This window comes from Drosophila serrata, unplaced genomic scaffold (genome assembly GCF_035046125.1).
Source record: "Drosophila serrata isolate PLE 108 unplaced genomic scaffold, ASM3504612v1 contig_272, whole genome shotgun sequence".
Classification (NCBI taxonomy): Eukaryota; Metazoa; Arthropoda; class Insecta; order Diptera; family Drosophilidae; genus Drosophila; species Drosophila serrata.
The window spans coordinates 10,897,926-10,915,851 of record NW_028257170.1 but is presented as its reverse complement, the minus strand read 5'-3'; the positions used below and the strand labels follow the sequence as shown (position 1 = coordinate 10,915,851).

Here is a 17,926-nt window from a genome sequence, read left to right as displayed (position 1 = left end):
GACCGCAACATTTGCCCTACGAAATTGCCACAGAACTAATAAAAAGAGCGGTCACACCTCAAAAAGTTAAATTTTGGGAAACAGATTCATTCTTCCGTACTTAATTATTTAAAATTGATGGCTTCTATGATAGAACTTATATACCCTATAGTTCCTTATTTCTTAGCGACTAATTTATTTTTGTATTTTCCGGAACTAAGTTAATAAGTAGACGCGTTAGTGAATTCCCACGTGTTGCCGGTCGGCTTGGTCCAAAAATAAACAAACCCAGTTGGAAGACTATTATTATTTACTCTTGACGGCACATGAGTTGGAACCGGCCATGAACGGATCCTGGAAGGTGGTGCTGCCCGTGGGCTTTGTGCTATACAGCCTTCCACTGTTTCTCCGCGTAAACGGCACTTCAGACTACGTAATCGACGAGGAGTTCCACATTCCGCAGGGCTTGGCCTTTTGTCGCAAGGAGTTTGATGTGGTATAGAAAGATCAGACCAGCAGATACTCACTCGATTACTGACCGCTTTCTTCTTTTAGTGGGACCCGAAGATAACAACGTTCCCTGGACTGTATCTCATTGCCCTCGTTCTCAGCCCCTTTAACTTGTGTACTGTTACGGGCCTGCGGCTGCTAAGCTTGGCTGGCGCCGGATTCAATATCCTTCTGCTATACAAGATCCGGCGGCGCGTTCTGTCCGGCTCCGGCGGCAACTCGTACGCAGCCCATGAAGCTATTACGCTGTCGGTGCTCCCGCCGCTCTACTTCTTTAGTCACCTGTACTATACGGACACCCTTTCGCTGACCATGGTGCTACTCTTCTATAACTGCTGGCAGCAGGAGGCGCACCTGCCGGCGGCTGTCTTCGGGGCTGCCAGTGTACTTATGCGCCAGACGAACATAGTGTGGGTCTGCATGGTCACCGGTATAACCGTGCTGGACACGCTAGTCCAGCAATGTGTCCGCACTCGGGCCGTGCCCAAAGACAAAATTGGGATCTTAGGAAAGGAGGTGGGCACTACCATAGGCGTTATTATTTTCCACTTTAAAGCAACCTTTACTTCCAGATGTGGCTGCAACTCTTTAGTAGCCCCCAACTGCTATGCAATTGCATCCTCAGCATCTTGGCAAAGTGCTGCTTCTACGCCTCGATTATTCTTCCCTTTGTTGGATTCCTCTGCATCAATGGATCCATTGTAGTCGGCGACAAGAGTGCTCACGAGGCCACCGTGCATCTGCCACAGCTTTTCTACTTCGCTATCTTTGCAGCTGGCTTTGGGATATCGAACACTATGCGCCAGTTCAGGCCGGCAGTGGACTTAATTCGGCGAAATCCAGTGCGCTCGGTCATGGCCTTGCTGGTGATCCTGCTAGTGGTGTATCTGAACACCGAGGTCCATCCCTATCTGCTGGCCGACAACAGGCATTACACATTCTATGTGTGGAGCCGACTGTACGGCCGATTTTGGTGGTTCCGCTACGCCATGGCTCCGGTTTACCTGCTATCGATCTGTGTGCTTTTCTGCGGACTGCGTCACTTGCCGGACAGTTTTAAGCTGATGTTTCCCCTTAGCCTGGTGCTTGTGCTCTGTTTCCAGCGGCTCCTAGAGCTGCGCTACTTTCTGGTGCCTTACATCCTCTTCCGGCTTAACACGCGGCACACGCGAAAGGGCCTCGCCGAGTGGCTTGAACTGGGCGCCCACCTGCTGCTCAATGTGGCCACCTTCTACGTATACTTCACAAAGGAGTTCTACTGGCAAAATTATCGCACTCCTCAGAGGATCATCTGGTAACTATAAACATTCCGCGTAAGCACAAAATAAAAACGTGTCGGCATTTTCAATATTGCTTTTAATTCGATGCATTGCTACTTGAGTGAGAAATCGCTCTACGTTTGTTGTTTTTGTTATAAAATTAGAGCAGAGTTCTATTGATATTAGATATTAAGGTGGTTAATTAATAAATGTAAAACCGTAAGGGTTCTGCGCTTGGACTTCTTGATGCCTAATTGAATTATTAGAATCCATTAAAATTGTACCAAAAATTAATTTTTGTGCACTATTTAAATGGATTTTAAGTACACATCGATTACTTCTGTGACACAACAGGCATACCCCGCAATTCTTGGCCAGAAATTTAACCACCTTAATAGGCAAGTAAATATATGTTTAAAATGTGTTAATATAAATATGTAAAGACTTAGGCGCTAGAAAAATGGACTTCAATAGATAATACTGCCGATAAAATACAATGGATAAAATGTAAACACTTTGAGCATGCTGAGAGAGAACCTACACAATATATAAGTAAGGACAAGTAAATAATGCTGATCGCGCTGTTGTCAAAAAACTAGGCAAGAGATGCAATGCTACTGGCTAAATCTAAAATGCTAATTAAATGAGCACACTCTTGGAGCGAAGACCTTATAAGGGAGACCCTACATTAAAGTCTTTGCTTGGAGCCTTACAGTGCTGGCAAAATCGGGATTTCCGCTTGGCACACAACCCAACTGAAAAGCGTCGCCTAATCGAAGGCTACCTTGCGGGTGAACGAGGTCAGGGACGAGATTTCGCTGGGATTGGAATCGGATGGCAGGTGACTGAACTCGATTTCCTCACTGGCTGCAGAAGCTACAATGTTCTCATTGGACTGCGTGGTCTCGTCGCTGTGATGCATTGTCGGCCACTGCTTGTGGCTGGGGGCGTACAGGATGAGCAGGGCGAAGATGTAGATGTTCCACATGCCGTAGACGCCGGTCAGGAAGGCGGATGTCAGCTGGATTTCCACGCTGTCGTTCCACTGCCACTGTCCCTCGGCCATTTGGCCCATTATGAAACCGGCTACGGTTAGAGCGGCGCACAGCAAGGTAGCCAGCATCAGGAATTTGAATCGGTAGATGAGACCTTGAATTAAGGACATATTTAGTTTTCTCTAACCAGAACTATTTCTGGAGATGAATTTCCACAACAAAAAAAAAAAAAAATAGTTTAAATGGACTCACCCTCATAATGAAGTCGTCGGGCCTGGGACATGGATGGCAGCGAGGTGCGTTTGTCACCAATGTTCCTAAACACTTTCCAGATCATATAGCACAAAAAGAGGAAGTAGATGGCCGCGGACACTCCAGCCAGGACGATGAAAGTCATGGCCACCTTAGCGCCAAGCGGCGTGGTCCAGATAGAGTAGAAGGGGTTGCGGAGCTGCACGCCTCTCTCGCAGATGTCGAAGACGAACAGGGAAATGCAGCCGACCACCACTGCTGAGAGGTGCTTCCAGTAACGCGATCGGATCGTGGATTTATTAGGCGCATCTTGGATCAGCATGTGCTCGCCGGCGAAGACCAGCCAGAAGGAGAGCAGCATGGCGTAGAAAATTCCCTGGCGGATGTCGCTCAGCAGCAGCATATAAGGCATCTCCACGACCAGCGATAGGTACTCTAGCGGCAGGTTGAGGAAGGTCAGGGCACCTCCAAGATAGATTAGCATGTACTCCAGCAGCGCCGGCGAGCGCTGCAGCAGGTGGACGCGTCTCCAGAACCAGATCATGATGCCCACCACAAATGGAAACAGCAGCGTTTTCAGCATTAGCCAGATCTGGGTGAAGCCTCCGTTCTGATGGATCGCCGTCAGCGTGAGATCGTGCATGTGACCAAACTGCAAATTCATCTGCCGCGGCGTGTCGAGCGGAAAGCGCAAGTTCAACAGGTAGAAGCTGTGGTGCAGGGCGCCCAGCTCAAACAACGGGATCATGTCGCAGGAATATAGCGTCTCCGTGGACCCCACATGTTCGGTGACACAGTCCAGGTATCGGTGCTCCACTCCGTGCGCATACAACTTCCAAGCGTTGTCGGGGTCCCCTTTGTTACGGTAAGCTAGGCGGATGTCAATGGTCAACTGCAGTTCCCGTGGCGGCTCGCGCAGCTCCGACGAGGAGTCGTAGCCGAACTCCACCTGCAGCACACCGATAAGATTCTGCTGCCAGCGGGAGTAATCCAGGTCGCGTTGCTCGCGAGGCAGTGGCATCTGGAAAACGTGCACCAGCTCGTTGGCCATCTTCATGGGGTCCTTCTCCACCTCCTCCCGCGTGACTGGAGTGCAAGCGCCAGCACCGCGAGAGTAGAGTAGGAAGCCGGTGTCATTCTGACGGGTGTGATCCTCGCGACACAGCGATCCCAGCACGGTCACATGGCCGGCCGGCAGGGGAGCGTAGAGGCCGCCCAGCAGGAAGCACAGCACTTGACACAGCAGCAGGCTGGCCACCAATATGGACAGCTTGCGGCCGCTCAGGTTCTCTAGTATGGTCCCCGACATCCTGTTCACTTCAGCGCGTGGAGTTGAGTTGCCTTGTCCCTAGTTCGTTGCCCTTCGTAGCCTTGCGTGGTTGGGTCCAATGTAAACAATTGTTGCACTTGTAAATAGAACTTCAAAAGCGCCGCCTCGGTTTTGTTTGAAAAAAAATTCTAAAATGGTCTGGGATTTTGCTATTGATGTACAAAATGCAGATACTATCGCAAGACATAGGTACTATCGCATAATCTATTTTGTTTATTCTCCGCGCCAGAAACAGCGACATCTAGCGTCCGTCAGAGGAGGTTTTCTTGATTTTTATTCAAGGGAAACTAATTTAAAGTTTTAATGGAAATGATTAATATTATGAAAAATATAAAAATTAATAAATCGTCGTAAAAATATTATGCAGAAATATCCGACATCAAACAGCATGACCATGTGCGTGATACTGAAATATTCCGAGACCAGGAAAAATATACTAAAAGTGGAAACAGAATACACCGCTCTTCAGCCCTGGACCTTATCTATTTCCAATCCCGCTATATTGTTATTATATTCTTGTTGAATTAGTATTAATTAAAAACTATGCACCTTTATATCTCGGTTGAAAATGAACAAAAATGAAGCAGAATTACAAAAGTTAGAAAACTGAATCAAGTGAAATAAAGTCAGCCATAGTAAAACAAAACAGAAAAATGAAGGACTCGAAGAACATGTGTTGCTAATGTAGGTGGAAAACCTTTTTTGAATACACACGCAGCACTACTAAAAAAATTTCAAATCATTTTAACTAGGTGACAGGAAATTAGAAATGTAAATAATTTTATATTCGCTAGAGCTTTTCAAACTGTGCCGCAAGCCATATGAGCAATGTTGCCCCGCCAATATCACGCCCCCTCACAAACAGCTGTTCCGGATCGACAGCTGGCCAACAGCTGACCGGGAGACTTTGGACGAAATGCGACATTTGCAGGTGAGTCAATTCTAATGAGTTTAAGTAAATACATTTAACCTGAAAGTCCTCTGTCTTGTTACAGCCGGTGCGACGGCTGTTGAGCCTGGGGGGCTGGAGGAACCCGATTAGAAAACTCAGTGTTAAGAGTGAAGCACAGGCTCGGAAAAGTGGCCTTCCTCTGGTCCGGTTAGGGCTCCTTGCGGCCGGTGCAGGTGTCATTGGCTATGACGGGATCGTAAACGACTTCACATACTGCGGCGCCTCCGTCCGCTTTGTTCGCTCCCTGAAAACTGCCGGATTGATTGCCTTCGATTACCTGCAGCTTAAGGAGGACGATGCGGAGTATGCGGCGAAGATAAAGGCTATCCACCAGAAGAGCGCCGAACGCTTACTGGAGACGTGCCTGCTGAATGGCGGGTTATACATCAAGGTGGGCCAAGGATTCGCCGCCATTAACCACATTCTGCCCGTGGAGTACACCACCACGCTGTCAAAGCTGCAGGACCGTTGCCTGCCCACTTCCAAGGAAGACGTGGAGAAAGTATTCCGCAAGGACTTTGGCCAGCTGCCCGAGGAGATCTACAAGGAATTTGACTATAAGCCAGTGGCGGCCGCTAGCTTATCGCAGGTATTCAAAGGCAAGTTATCCAGCGGGGAGCAGGTGGCGATCAAGGTGCAGTACAACGATTTGCAGAAGCGCTTTATTAGCGACCTGGGCACCATCATCTTCCTGCAGGATATTGTCGAGTTCTTCTTCAAGGACTATAACTTTGGCTGGATCTTGAATGACCTGCGAAAGAATTTAGTTCTGGAGATGAACTTTGTGCAGGAGGGCCAGAACGCCGAGCGATGCGCCAGAGATATGCTAAAGTTTGACTTTGTCCACGTTCCCAAGGTCTACTGGGCGCATACCAAAACGGTAAGGACAGGGGATGGGGGATAGAACGATGCCTATGTATTTTGATCACTAGTATATGTAACTTGTTTCCGCATTTAGCGTGTGCTTACCCTCGAGTGGATAGACGGGTGCAAGATTAGCGATCTGGAGACAATTGCAGCACAAAAGCTCAGCCTGAAGGATATCGATGTTAAGCTTTTTGATACGTTCGCCGAACAGATCTTCCACACGGGCTTCGTGCACGCCGATCCTCATCCAGGAAACAGTACGTTACCATTTAATATTCGCGTTATAATGCTAATACTCCATTTACTTTCAAGTCTTTGTGCGACGCAATAGTAGATCTGGACGAGCGGACATCATCCTTCTGGACCACGGCTTGTACGAAGAGCTGCCGGAAAATGTGCGTGGACCGCTCTGTGAGTTTTGGGAGGCCACCGTGCTACGCGATGAGGCAAAAATGCAATCGGCCGCCGAGAAGATCGGGATAACTGACTACATGCGCTTCGCCGAGGTGCTTTTTCAGCAGCCCATTCGGATTCGAGGAGGCCGCATCCGGGGAAAACTATCGCAGGAGGATATTGATCACATGCAAGAAATAGCTAGGAAGAACTTTGAGCATATTATGGGCACCCTCAAGGAGATGCCTAGGAGTATGCTGTTTGTGGTAAGTGTTCTGCCTGTGCCTGCTGTTGGATTGTTTTTTTCTAATTCAATTCATCAGGTGCGGAACCTTAACACCGTAAGAGGGATAAGCCACCAGCACGGAGACGTAGTGAATCGACCCCAAGTCATGGCCCGGTATGCCCAAAAGTGTGTCTATATGGATCAGAGTCGTAGTTCGCCGCTGCAGTACATCCGATGGCTGAGTCGTCGCATCTACTTCGAGTACTGCCTGTTTTTGTCCGCTTTCAAGCTGCGTGTTCTGGATTGGTATTTTAACGTTCTTTACCTAGTGGGTCGGGCTCCGGCCTCGGCCAGGACCGTAATGCGCGATATGATGACACCACCGACCGACACGGCTATGCTAAGATGATTCCCTGAGTCACCAGTCTTTTATACCTCTAAATCATAAGTAGTAATATGGGTTTTTATAGGAAAATTGTTGCATTCAAATATTCCACGTACTCAATCAAAATATCTTTTTTATAGAGGCTAATATTGAATTTGATTGAGAAGCTGTTGTAAAGTAATAAAATATATATTTTAACATTTGGTGGTCCTTGGTTTAGGTAGTGGAAACATTTTTAAAATATTTGTATTTTAGGTATATGTCACATGCATAAGAATAAGGTTAAATGGAAATACACTAAAAACAGTGATTAAGCTAGAGGGAATGATTACTCCCCAATTCCCATAGAATGCGGTATTAAGTTCAAGTGTGCATGCCACGTCTGGAGCTTTAATAAAATTGCAGGTGACTTGCCCAAGGTTATAACCAGCCAGACAGCCAATCAGGCAGTTATTGGACCACTTTCACTTCCATTTAGGCCCTCCCAAAAATTCAACAAATCAATCGGGGAGCATGAAACACGAGTGCTGTCTAAATAAAAAAAAAGCAAGAAAGGAAGCTAACTTCGGCACGCCGAAGTTTATATACCCTTGCAGATAGAACTTCTATGAATAGGAATCCATATAATAAAAATTATATATATTTGCGTTAAAAAACAATGAAGTAATACCTGCTATCACTTCATTCACCTATACATATTATATTTGCAGTTTTACATTCACAGATTTGCATTTTTCCTCTACATCAAACGATCGTTTTTATGGCACCTATATAATATAGTCGTCCGATTTTCATGAAATTTAACACAAAATTTAAAGACTAATATAAAATGGCTATACCTCAAATTTTATGAAAATCTGTTGAAAACCGAAAAAGTTATAATTTTTAATTGTATTAATTTCTCAATCGTTCCTATGGGAGCTATATGATATAGTAGTCCGATTTTCATAAAATTGTATGCAAAATTGTAGAGTATAGTAAAATGGCTACATCTCAAATTTGAACAAATTCTATTGAAAACTGAAAAAGTTAAAAATTTTTTTGTAAAAATTTTCCGATCATTCCTATGGCAGCTATATGATATAGTCGTCCGATCCGGCCCGTTCCGACATATATACGAGTGAGAGTATATAGAAGGCTAACTACAAAGTTTCATTCAGATAGCGTAAAAACTGAGAGACTAGTTTGCGTAGAAACGGACAGACGGACAGAAGGACATGGCTAGATCGACTCGGCTGTTGATCCCGATCAAGAATATATATACTTTATACAGTCGGAGGTGCCTCCTTCACTGCGTTGCAAACTTCTGACTGAAATTGTAATACCCTGCAAGGGTATAAAAATACCCTGAGCAATACTGCGGTGGCCTCTGGAATGTCATTCCTGGTGTATCATTGGAATATTAACACCCAGTAATACACACACGAAGGCGTTGGTAAGTACAGCTGTTCCTGCCTCGATATAGGCACAGATGGGCGTCAACTACATATTTCCGGTTGTGTGGAGCCCCCTGACAGGCTCCAACATGCCAGATTCCACCTGCTTGTGGCTGGGGGCGTACAGGATGAACAGGGCGAAGATGTAGATGTTCCACATGCCGTAGACGCCGGTCAGGAAGGCGGATGTCAGCTGGATTTCCACGCTGTCGTTCCACTGCCACTGTCCCTCGGCCATTTGGCCCATTATGAAACCGGCTACGGTTAGAGCGGCGCACAGCAAGGTAGCCAGCATCAGGAATTTGAATCGGTAGATGAGACCTTGAATTAAGGACATATTTAGTTTTCTCTAACCAGAACTATTTCTGGAGATGAATTTCCACAACAAAAAAAAAAAAAATAGTTTAAATGGACTCACCCTCATAATGAAGTCGTCGGGCCTGGGACATGGATGGCAGCGAGGTGCGTTTGTCACCAATGTTCCTAAACACTTTCCAGATCATATAGCACAAAAAGAGGAAGTAGATGGCCGCGGACACTCCAGCCAGGACGATGAAAGTCATGGCCACCTTAGCGCCAAGCGGCGTGGTCCAGATAGAGTAGAAGGGGTTGCGGAGCTGCACGCCCCTCTCGCAGATGTCGAAGACGAACAGGGAGATGCAGCCGACCACCACTGCTGAGAGGTGCTTCCAGTAACGCGATCGGATCGTGGACTTGTTGGGCGCATCTTGGATAAGCATGTGCTCGCCGGCGAAGACCAGCCAGAAGGAGAGCAGCATGGCGTAGAAAATTCCCTGGCGGATGTCGCTCAGCAGCAGCATATAAGGCATCTCCACGGCTAGCGATAGGTACTCTAGAGGCAGGTTGAGGAAGGTCAGGGCACCTCCAAGATAGATTAGCATGTACTCCAGCAGCGCCGGCGAGCGCTGCAGCAGGTGGACGCGTCTCCAGAACCAGATCATGATGCCCACCACAAATGGAAACAGCAGCGTTTTCAGCATTAGCCAGATCTGGGTGAAGCCTCCGTTCTGATGGATCGCCGTCAGCGTGAGATCGTGCATGTGACCAAACTGCAAATTCATCTGCCGCGGCGTGTCGAGCGGAAAGCGCAAGTTCAACAGGTAGAAGCTGTGGTGCAGGGCGCCCAGCTCAAACAACGGGATCATGTCGCAGGAATATAGCGTCTCCGTGGACCCCACATGTTCGGTGACACAGTCCAGGTATCGGTGCTCCACTCCGTGCGCATACAACTTCCAAGCGTTGTCGGGGTCCCCTTTGTTACGGTAAGCTAGGCGGATGTCAATGGTCAACTGCAGTTCCCGTGGCGGCTCGCGCAGCTCCGACGAGGAGTCGTAGCCGAACTCCACCTGCAGCACACCGATAAGATTCTGCTGCCAGCGGGAGTAATCCAGGTCGCGTTGCTCGCGAGGCAGTGGCATCTGGAAAACGTGCACCAGCTCGTTGGCCATCTTCATGGGATCCTTCTCCACCTCCTCCCGCGTGACTGGAGTGCAAGCGCCAGCACCGCGAGAGTAGAGTAGGAAGCCGGTGTCATTCTGACGGGTGTGATCCTCGCGACACAGCGATCCCAGCACGGTCACATTGCCGGCCGGCAGGAGAGCGTAGAGGCCGCCCAGCAGGAAGCACAGCACTTGACACAGCAGCAGGCTGGCCACCAATATGGACAGCTTGCGGCCGCTCAGGTTCTCCAGTATGGTCCCCGACATCCTGTTCACTTCAGCGCGTGGAGTGGAGTTGCCTTGTCCCTAGTTCGTTGCCCTTCGTAGCCTTGCGTGGTTGAGCCCAATGTAAACAATTGCTGCACTTGTAAATAGAACTTCAAAAGCGCCGCCTCGGTTTTGCTTGAAAAAAAAATTCTAAAATGGTCTGGGATTTTGCTAGTGATGTACAAAATGCAGATACTATCGCAAGACAAAGGTACTATCGCATAATCTATTTTGTTTATTCTCCGCGCCAGAAACAGCGACATCTAGCGTCCGTCAGAGGAGGTTTTCTTGATTTTTATTCAAGGGAAACTAATTTAAAGTTTTAATGGAAATGATTAATATTCTTAATATTATAAATATTAATAAATCGTCGTAAAAATATTATGCAGAAATATCCGATATCAAACAGGACCATATGTGTGATACTGGAATATTCCGAGACCAGGAAAAATATACTAAAAGTGGAAACAGAATACACCGCTCTTCAGCCCTGGACCTTATCTATTTCCAATCCCGCTATATTGTTATTATATTCTTGTTGAATTAGTATTTATTAAAAACTATGCACCTTTTTATCTCGTTTAAAAATGAACAAAAATGAAGCAGAATTGAAAAACTTTACAAAAGTTAAAAAACTGAATCAAGTGAAATAAAATCAACCATAGTAAAACAAAACAGGAAAATTAAGAATTCGAAGAAAATGTGTCGCTTATGTAGGTAAAAACCCTTTTTTGAATACTCACGCAGCACTACTTAAGAAATTTCAAATCATTTTAACTAGGTGACAGGAAATGAGAAATGTAAATAATTTTATATTCGTTAGAGCTTTTCAAACTGTGCCTGCCGCAAGCCATATGAGCAATGTTGCCCCGCCAATATCACGCCCCCTCACAAACAGCTGTTCCGGATCGACAGCTGGCCAACAGCTGACCGGGAGACTGGACGAAATGCGACATTTCCAGGTGAGTCAATTCTATTGAGTTTAAGTAAATCCATTTAACCTGGAAGTCCTCTGTCTTGCTACAGCCGGTTCGACGGCTGTTGAGCCTGAGGCGCTGGAGGAACCCGATTAGAAAAGTCAGTGTTAAGAGTGAAGCGCAGGCTCGGAAAAGTGGCCTTCCTCTGGTCCGGTTAGGGCTCCTTGCGGCCGGTGCAGGCGTCATTGGCTATGACGGGATCGTAAACGACTTCACATACTGCGGCGCCTCCGTCCGCTTTGTTCGCTCCCTGAAAACTGCCGGATTGATTGCCTTCGATTACCTGCAGCTTAAGGAGGACGATGCGGAGTATGCGGCGAAGATAAAGGCTATCCACCAGAAGAGCGCCGAACGCTTACTGGAGACGTGCCTGCTGAATGGCGGCCAAGGATTCGCCGCCATTAACCACATTTTGCCCACGCTTACAAAGCTGCAGGACCGTTGCCTGCCCACTTCCAAGGAAGACGTGGAGAAAGTATTCCGCAAGGACTTTGGCCAGCTGCCCGAAGAGATCTAAAAGGAATTTGACTACAAGCCGGTGGCGGCCGCTAGCTTATCACAGGTATTCAAAGCCAAGTTATCCAGCGGGGAGCAGGTGGCGATCAAGGCGCAGTACAACGATTTGCAGAAGCGCTTTATTAGCGACCTGGGCACCATCATCTTCCTGCAGGATATTGTCGAGTTCTTCTTCAAGGACTATAACTTTGGCTGGATCTTGAATGACCTGCGAAAGAATTTAGTTCTGGAGATGAACTTTGTGCAGGAGGGCCAGAACGCCGAGCGATGCGCCAGAGATATGCTAAAGTTTGACTTTGTCCACGTTCCCAAGGTCTACTGGGCGCATACCAAAACGGTAAGGACAGGGGATGGGGGATAGAACGATGCCTATGTATTTTGATCACTAGTATATGTAACTTGTTTCCGCATTTAGCGTGTGCTTACCCTCGAGTGGATAGACGGGTGCAAGATCAGCGATCTGGAGACAATTGCAGCACAAAAGCTCAGCCTGAAGGATATCGATGTTAAGCTTTTTGATACGTTCGCCGAACAGATCTTCCACACGGGCTTCGTGCACGCCGATCCTCATCCAGGAAACAGTACGTTACCATTTAATATTCGCGTTATAATGCTAATACTCCATTTACTTTCAATTTACTTTCAAGTCTTTGTGCGACGCAATAGTAGATCTGGACGAGCGGACATCATCCTTCTGGACCACGGCTTGTACGAAGAGCTGCCGGAAAATGTGCGTGGACCGCTCTGTGAGTTTTGGGAGGCCACCGTGCTACGCGATGAGGCAAAAATGCAATCGGCCGCCGAGAAGATCGGGATAACTGACTCGCTTCGCCGAGGTGCTTTTTCAGCAGCCCATTCGGATTCGAGGAGGCCGCATCCGGGGAAAACTATCGCAGGAGGATATTGATCACATGCAAGAAATAGCTAGGAAGAACTTTGAGCATATTATGGGCACCCTCAAGGAGATGCCTAGGAGTATGCTGTTTGTGGTAAGTGTTCTGCCTGTGCCTGCTGTTGGATTGTTTTTTTCTAATTCAATTCATCAGGTGCGGAACCTTAACACCGTAAGAGGGATAAGCCACCAGCACGGAGACGTAGTGAATCGACCCCAAGTCATGGCCCGGTATGCCCAAAAGTGTGTCTATATGGATCAGAGTCGTAGTTCACCGCTGCAGTACATCCGATGGCTGAGTCGTCGCATCTACTTCGAGTACTGCCTGTTTCTGTCCGCTTTCAAGCTGCGTATTCTGGATTGGTATTTTAATGTTCTTTACCTAGTGGGTCGGGCTCCTGCCTCGGCCAGGACCGTAATGCGCGATATGATGACACCACCGACCGACACGGCTATGCTAAGATGATTCCCTGAGTCACCAGTCTTTTATACCTCTAAATCATAAGTAGTAATATGGGTTTTTATAGGAAAATTGTTGCATTCAAATATTCCACATACTCAATCAAAATATCTTTTTTATAGAGGCTAATATTGAATTTGATTGAGAAGCTGTTGTAAAGTAATAAAATATATATTTTAACATTTGGTGGTCCTTGGTTCAGGTAGTGTAAAAATTTGTAATAGTTTTGTATTTTTGTATAAGATTAAAGTTAAATGGCAATACACTAGTAAACTACTTAAACAGTATAATCTTCCCTTGGCTAAGCTAGAGGGAATGATCCCTCCCCAATTCCCATAGAATGTGGTATTAAGTTTAAGTGTGCATGCCACGTCTGGAGCTTTAATAAAATTGCAGGTGACTTGCCCAAGGTTATAACCAGCCAGACAGCCAATCAGCCAGTTATTGGGCCACTTTCACTTCCATTTAGGCCCTCCCAAAAATTCAACAAATCAATCGGGGAGCATGAAACACGAGTGCTGTCTAAATTAAAAAAAAAAAAATATCCTGAGCAATACTGCGGTGGCCTCTGGAATGTCATTCCTGGTGTATCATTGGAATATTAACACCCAGTAATACACACACGAAGGCGTTGGTAAGTACAGCTGTTCCTGCCCCGAAATAGGCACAAATGGGCGTCAACTACATATTTCCGGTTGTGTGGAGCCCCCTGACAGGCTGCAACATGCCAGATTCCACCTATGAGCTTATGACCAAGCCCATATCCCTTTACCCTATCCTCTGGCCTCTCCACCAGCACCCATCTCGCCAGCCCGCCGTCACACTTTCACTTCTTGTGCCACATACATCGAGTTTCGTGTGCCGCACACAGAACTAAATTCAATTCAATTTCATTTAAAGTTACTTTCGCTGACTGACAGACAGCGAGCGACCCTCTCAGCCTAAGCCCGAGGCCTAAGCACAGTGGGACGCAATATGGGAGGTTCTTTTAGCAGTTAGTTTTAGTTTTAGTTCTACAATCTAGCAAAGGTGTAGAAAGATTATATATTTTACTCCATATTACCCTACATTAATTGTAATATTCGATGGTTAAGGATGTTTTGCATTAGGATATCGTTATATAGGCTTTTTTATTTTATCCAGGTTCCTTTTACCTTCGGATTATACTTTTTAGTTTACACGCTCCACTGTCCTTTAGTGCCAACTGCCTGGCTTCTGCTTAGTTGCGCATACGCCCCGTGCGCCCACGGCTAAATATGAAATTAAAAATCCATGCTGAAGTGTGAAATGCCTTCGAGCTGGCTGACTGGAATGGCGGCTGTCTGTCGCCCCCTCTACCTCCGATCCCGGCTGAAGCTCAAGCTAGAGCGCGGAACCGTGCTCGTCGAGAAATCATTCGCCGACGAGTCGCAGAGTGGAGCAAAGGTGCCTAGCGGAAACGGAGCTCAGTGCCTAATTAGAAAAAATGAACAAAGAGTTCATCACGCAGGGCGGCACTCCCATAACCGCCGACTTGGCAACGGTAAATAGAAGATCTCAGTACGTCCAGTACGGGGCCATCGCGATCCAATCCCGCACTTTTTGCTTTCGTTTAGGATCTGCGCAATCTGGTTTTCGGCACCGCCGCCATTCCCATGCGTGCTGAATGGCTGCAAACATCCTTTGTCTTCGGAGCACCCAAGGAGGAGCTAGCCTACGGCCTCCGTTCGCCCCGGAATGCCACGAGAGGTCTGCTGTCTGTCGTCCAAGGATTCGTTCTCAAGTATTTGCTTTTCGCCCGGAAGACTACCCGCGCCGCTTCCCTCACCGAGTGCGTTTCCTGTTCCTGTTTTCGAAACCTACCGGTTTCATTTGTGGTCTAATTAAGTCCGAGTGTGTGAGAGCAAGTGTGTGTTTTTCAATTTCAGTCCACTCCTGGCCACCGCGGAGATGCAGCGCGAGGCTCTCTTCTGTGCGCTGTTGGAGATCCTGCGCACCATCTCGGACAAGGGCAAGGTCACTATGGTGCTTCCGTCCGAGGACGAGGTTTTCGTGGACCACAGTGCTTGCTATTTTCACGATTCCGTCACCGAAAAGGTAAGTGTGCTGCCATTACATAATGGGAAAACTATCTAAAACTTTCGAAACTAAAAACTGTAAAAAAACCCCTTCTAGTATAACTAATAACATAGGTCTAAAGAAATATTTCCTCTATTTTAAAGTTAAAATCATTATTATTGTTACAAATAATTTATATGTAATAATTTGCAGCTTTATGTTTTCACCCTTTCACCCAATGAGGAGCTCGAATACTTTATGAAGCGAAATTTTAATTACGTAAGACCCAGAATATCCAAATTTTAGTTGTATAGCTACTTAAGAAAAGAGTTTGCATTCAATCTGCCTTAAAGTTCACAGAGGAGGAGACCCCGGGCACCCTGCTGTTCCTATACAGCGCCGTCCTCACGAGATCCATGGGAAAGTAAGATTTAAGCCAAGTGTCTGTGTATGCGAAGGCATTTCAAATTTCAAAAAATATTTTTATTAACCATTTACGTTTACCATTGGCCGGTGAATACTTTCAAATGCTTTGCAGAGTTCGCACCGACCTGGACTGCTCCAAGTCCTCGCCCCTGACGTCGAGTAACCACGAAGAGGGATCCCTGATGATCGTCACCCTGCTGCTGACGGGACGTGCCACGCCCTACATTCACAACGGAGTCGTCAATGTGGGCGATGAAAGTAGCTATGTGGGTGAAATAGAAGCAGGGAATGCTGGGTCAGTAAGATCCATCGATGGCAATGGGGTCTCTTTTGTGTTTCCAGGCGGTCCCACAGTATGGAGTTCTTAAGCGTTGCATGATTGGTCTCTTGCTCTGGGACATTGAATCCGCCAGTGTAAGATATTTAACACTTTAGATTTCAAGAGTTATTTTTCCTATCTAATCAAGAAAAATGTTATAAATATCTTCCTATCTATGAACAGGCTGCGGTGAATCAATCTCGCCAACCGGGCTCCCGTCTAAAGACGCCCAACTATCCCATCTGGATAACCAGCTGCACGGGTCACTACGGCGTCATCTTCAACAAGAACCCGGATCTGCTGCGCAACTACCACGCCGAGTCGCGCTTCGATGTCAACTACTACAGCTGTTCCGGCCACCAAATCCTGATGACGATCGACAATCGCACGTACAACGAGCAGGCATTGGTCATGTTGGAGCGGCAACCAATCACGCCGGAGAGTACCTCGATGTCCGGCAAGCCGGCCGGCAAGGAGGCGGAGGCGGTGACGACGCCGTCTGCTGGCTCCGGAGGAGGTGCTGCTGCCGGCGGCGGTGTGGGTGGCGCCAGCGGCGGTGTTGGTGGTGCTGCTAGTGGCGCTAGCGGTGGTAACGATGTGGTCGCCAAGGAGGAGTCAACGCTCAACACGCCGTTGCAGCGTCTGATTCGTACCAAGTGGGAAGAGGCAACTATAAGCTTTCACGTGCAGCCATCGATGTTGAGTTATCTTTTTAGTACCACGCAGTAGAATGCAGGGAATGCAGGATTTATAAGGAACAATAAGGTTCCCTTACTCAAGTTAGACCGATGCATATCCAAGTTCAAGAGATATGATTCAGGATTTATTTATTTTTTAACATGTTATTTTATATTTTTAATCAATGATTGAGCAATGAAGACATGTTTAAAACGTATTCTGTTGAAGATCAGAAAGGTGAACTTTAGTTATATGTATGCATAATGAAAAACAAACTTGAGTTATATTTTTAAAAGTCTTGAAAGATGTTTAAATGTTGATGAGTAACTAAGAACTTCAGATTGATTCGAATATTAGTAACTTAGATATGATTTTATATAGAAATTGAATCCATTATTCTTGTTAAACATTGGTTAGACATTCTCGAAGGCGTTGATTTACTTGTAGTTAGTTTCTGTTAACTCATTTAAGCATGTAAGCTTGTTATGTTGTCTCTTGATCAATGATATAAATCGACTTTCTTGGCGAATGACCAATGCAACAAACAAAATTAACTGCTATGGATATAGACAACTCTTACTCGCATCGGAATCAAGTAAGTTTCAACAGCTAGAAGCAAAGAATTCCAAGTTCAGATCAATATTTTCTGCTCAAACACTCTTAAAGTAACTCTTAAATATATAGAAACTCAATGTCCAACTAAAATATTAAATCTTAAGTAGCGATTATTGGTAAATGAATTCCTTCAGTTGAAAGAGATAGGAGTTAAAAAAAAAACGAGAATGTCTTTACCCAGTTATACATAAATACTTACCAGATTAGTGCCATTTAATGTAAGCTTACTAGATAATGCACCAGTTAGTACATACTTTAGTGAGCACCGCCGTAATAGAATTCTACTGTTGCTGTCCAACCGATGGAAACTCCGTGTGGGTATTGTAAAAAGATACAAGTGGTTGAAAATCAAGACATCGAACCGAAACAGCGATGGTAAATACACGTAAAATATTCCAAGTATCTGATCTAAAGCGCACGAGCTAGGGCAGAATTCTGAAAGGTTGTAACAACACCTTCACAAATCTGCCGGGATTGAGGCCTCTCTTTACGGGACGAGCGACTGCAGGACTCTAAGCCAGTTGATTGATGCTGCCGCCTGGAGCCACTAGACGATATGATCATTGTCAGACCTTGTGTAGATCACCAACAAGCTTCGATTACTCAAACCGCACTCAACTTTCGATTTTATTCGATTATATTCCCAATAAACGACTCTGTAATACCTTACCGAATCCAGAACAGTTGACTTTCTG

The 17,926-nt window shown here is 46.3% G+C and overlaps 5 protein-coding genes and 1 pseudogene across 6 annotated transcripts; 4 read left to right on the top strand and 2 right to left on the bottom strand.

The window, feature by feature from the left end:
* Nucleotides 1-212: 212 nt before the first annotated feature.
* Alg10 (alpha-1,2-glucosyltransferase Alg10) lies at nucleotides 213-1,987 on the top strand. The gene is made up of 3 exons (XM_020960613.2): nucleotides 213-475; nucleotides 535-1,005; nucleotides 1,062-1,987. Exons 1-3 carry the CDS (start codon nucleotides 323-325, stop codon nucleotides 1,785-1,787), a joined length of 1,350 nt encoding a protein of 449 aa, XP_020816272.2. The 5' UTR covers nucleotides 213-322; the 3' UTR covers nucleotides 1,788-1,987.
* Nucleotides 1,828-4,517, bottom strand: LOC110190248 (Wnt ligand secretion mediator). The gene is made up of 2 exons (XM_020960612.2): nucleotides 2,996-4,517; nucleotides 1,828-2,897 (listed from the first exon to the last, which is right to left on the bottom strand). Exons 1-2 carry the CDS (start codon nucleotides 4,302-4,304, stop codon nucleotides 2,518-2,520), a joined length of 1,689 nt encoding a protein of 562 aa, XP_020816271.2. The 5' UTR covers nucleotides 4,305-4,517; the 3' UTR covers nucleotides 1,828-2,517.
* A 259-nt stretch (nucleotides 4,518-4,776) lies between these two features.
* On the top strand, nucleotides 4,777-7,348 carry LOC110189987 (aarF domain containing kinase 5). Its single transcript, XM_020960276.2, has 6 exons — nucleotides 4,777-5,009; nucleotides 5,078-5,256; nucleotides 5,321-6,157; nucleotides 6,236-6,401; nucleotides 6,457-6,803; nucleotides 6,861-7,348. Exons 2-6 carry the CDS (start codon nucleotides 5,242-5,244, stop codon nucleotides 7,170-7,172), a joined length of 1,677 nt encoding a protein of 558 aa, XP_020815935.2. The 5' UTR covers nucleotides 4,777-5,009; nucleotides 5,078-5,241; the 3' UTR covers nucleotides 7,173-7,348.
* Nucleotides 7,322-11,122, bottom strand: LOC147643563 (protein wntless-like). Its single transcript, XM_086833749.1, has 3 exons — nucleotides 11,055-11,122; nucleotides 9,003-10,620; nucleotides 7,322-8,905 (listed from the first exon to the last, which is right to left on the bottom strand). Exons 2-3 carry the CDS (start codon nucleotides 10,309-10,311, stop codon nucleotides 8,631-8,633), a joined length of 1,584 nt encoding a protein of 527 aa, XP_086689875.1. The 5' UTR covers nucleotides 10,312-10,620; nucleotides 11,055-11,122; the 3' UTR covers nucleotides 7,322-8,630.
* Nucleotides 11,066-13,338, top strand: LOC147643562 (putative aarF domain-containing protein kinase 5; annotated as a pseudogene). The gene is made up of 5 exons (XR_015271912.1): nucleotides 11,066-11,273; nucleotides 11,338-12,141; nucleotides 12,220-12,385; nucleotides 12,452-12,793; nucleotides 12,851-13,338. The product of XR_015271912.1 is annotated as a putative aarF domain-containing protein kinase 5 (transcript).
* A 1,209-nt stretch (nucleotides 13,339-14,547) lies between these two features.
* LOC110190298 (inactive ubiquitin carboxyl-terminal hydrolase MINDY-4B) lies at nucleotides 14,548-17,909 on the top strand. Its single transcript, XM_020960683.2, has 8 exons — nucleotides 14,548-14,678; nucleotides 14,752-14,966; nucleotides 15,064-15,232; nucleotides 15,407-15,472; nucleotides 15,547-15,617; nucleotides 15,732-15,885; nucleotides 15,962-16,033; nucleotides 16,122-17,909. The coding sequence occupies exons 1-8, from the start codon at nucleotides 14,622-14,624 to the stop codon at nucleotides 16,665-16,667; spliced, it is 1,350 nt and encodes a 449-aa protein (XP_020816342.1). The 5' UTR covers nucleotides 14,548-14,621; the 3' UTR covers nucleotides 16,668-17,909.
* The last annotated feature ends 17 nt before the right edge of the window (nucleotides 17,910-17,926 follow it).

Bases quoted from the DNA above. Each gene is read 5' to 3' on its own strand.
- LOC147643563 (XM_086833749.1), bottom strand. From the start codon at position 10,311: ATGTCGGGGACCATACTGGAGAACCTGAGCGGCCGCAAGCTGTCCATA. The intron at 8,906-9,002 runs GTGAGTCCATTT...CCTTAATTCAAG, and splicing joins CCGACGACTTCATTATGAGG to GTCTCATCTACCGATTCAAA.
- Alg10 (XM_020960613.2), top strand. From the start codon at position 323: ATGAACGGATCCTGGAAGGTGGTGCTGCCCGTGGGCTTTGTGCTATAC. The intron at 476-534 runs GTATAGAAAGAT...TTCTTCTTTTAG, and splicing joins GTCGCAAGGAGTTTGATGTG to TGGGACCCGAAGATAACAAC. The intron at 1,006-1,061 runs GTGGGCACTACC...CTTTACTTCCAG, and splicing joins TTGGGATCTTAGGAAAGGAG to ATGTGGCTGCAACTCTTTAG.
- LOC110190298 (XM_020960683.2), top strand. From the start codon at position 14,622: ATGAACAAAGAGTTCATCACGCAGGGCGGCACTCCCATAACCGCCGAC. The intron at 14,967-15,063 runs GTGCGTTTCCTG...TTTCAATTTCAG, and splicing joins CGCGCCGCTTCCCTCACCGA to TCCACTCCTGGCCACCGCGG. The intron at 15,618-15,731 runs GTAAGATTTAAG...AATGCTTTGCAG, and splicing joins CTCACGAGATCCATGGGAAA to AGTTCGCACCGACCTGGACT.
- LOC110189987 (XM_020960276.2), top strand. The intron at 6,158-6,235 runs GTAAGGACAGGG...TTCCGCATTTAG, and splicing joins ACTGGGCGCATACCAAAACG to CGTGTGCTTACCCTCGAGTG. The intron at 6,804-6,860 runs GTAAGTGTTCTG...TCAATTCATCAG, and splicing joins CTAGGAGTATGCTGTTTGTG to GTGCGGAACCTTAACACCGT.
- LOC110190248 (XM_020960612.2), bottom strand. From the start codon at position 4,304: ATGTCGGGGACCATACTAGAGAACCTGAGCGGCCGCAAGCTGTCCATA. The intron at 2,898-2,995 runs GTGAGTCCATTT...CCTTAATTCAAG, and splicing joins CCGACGACTTCATTATGAGG to GTCTCATCTACCGATTCAAA.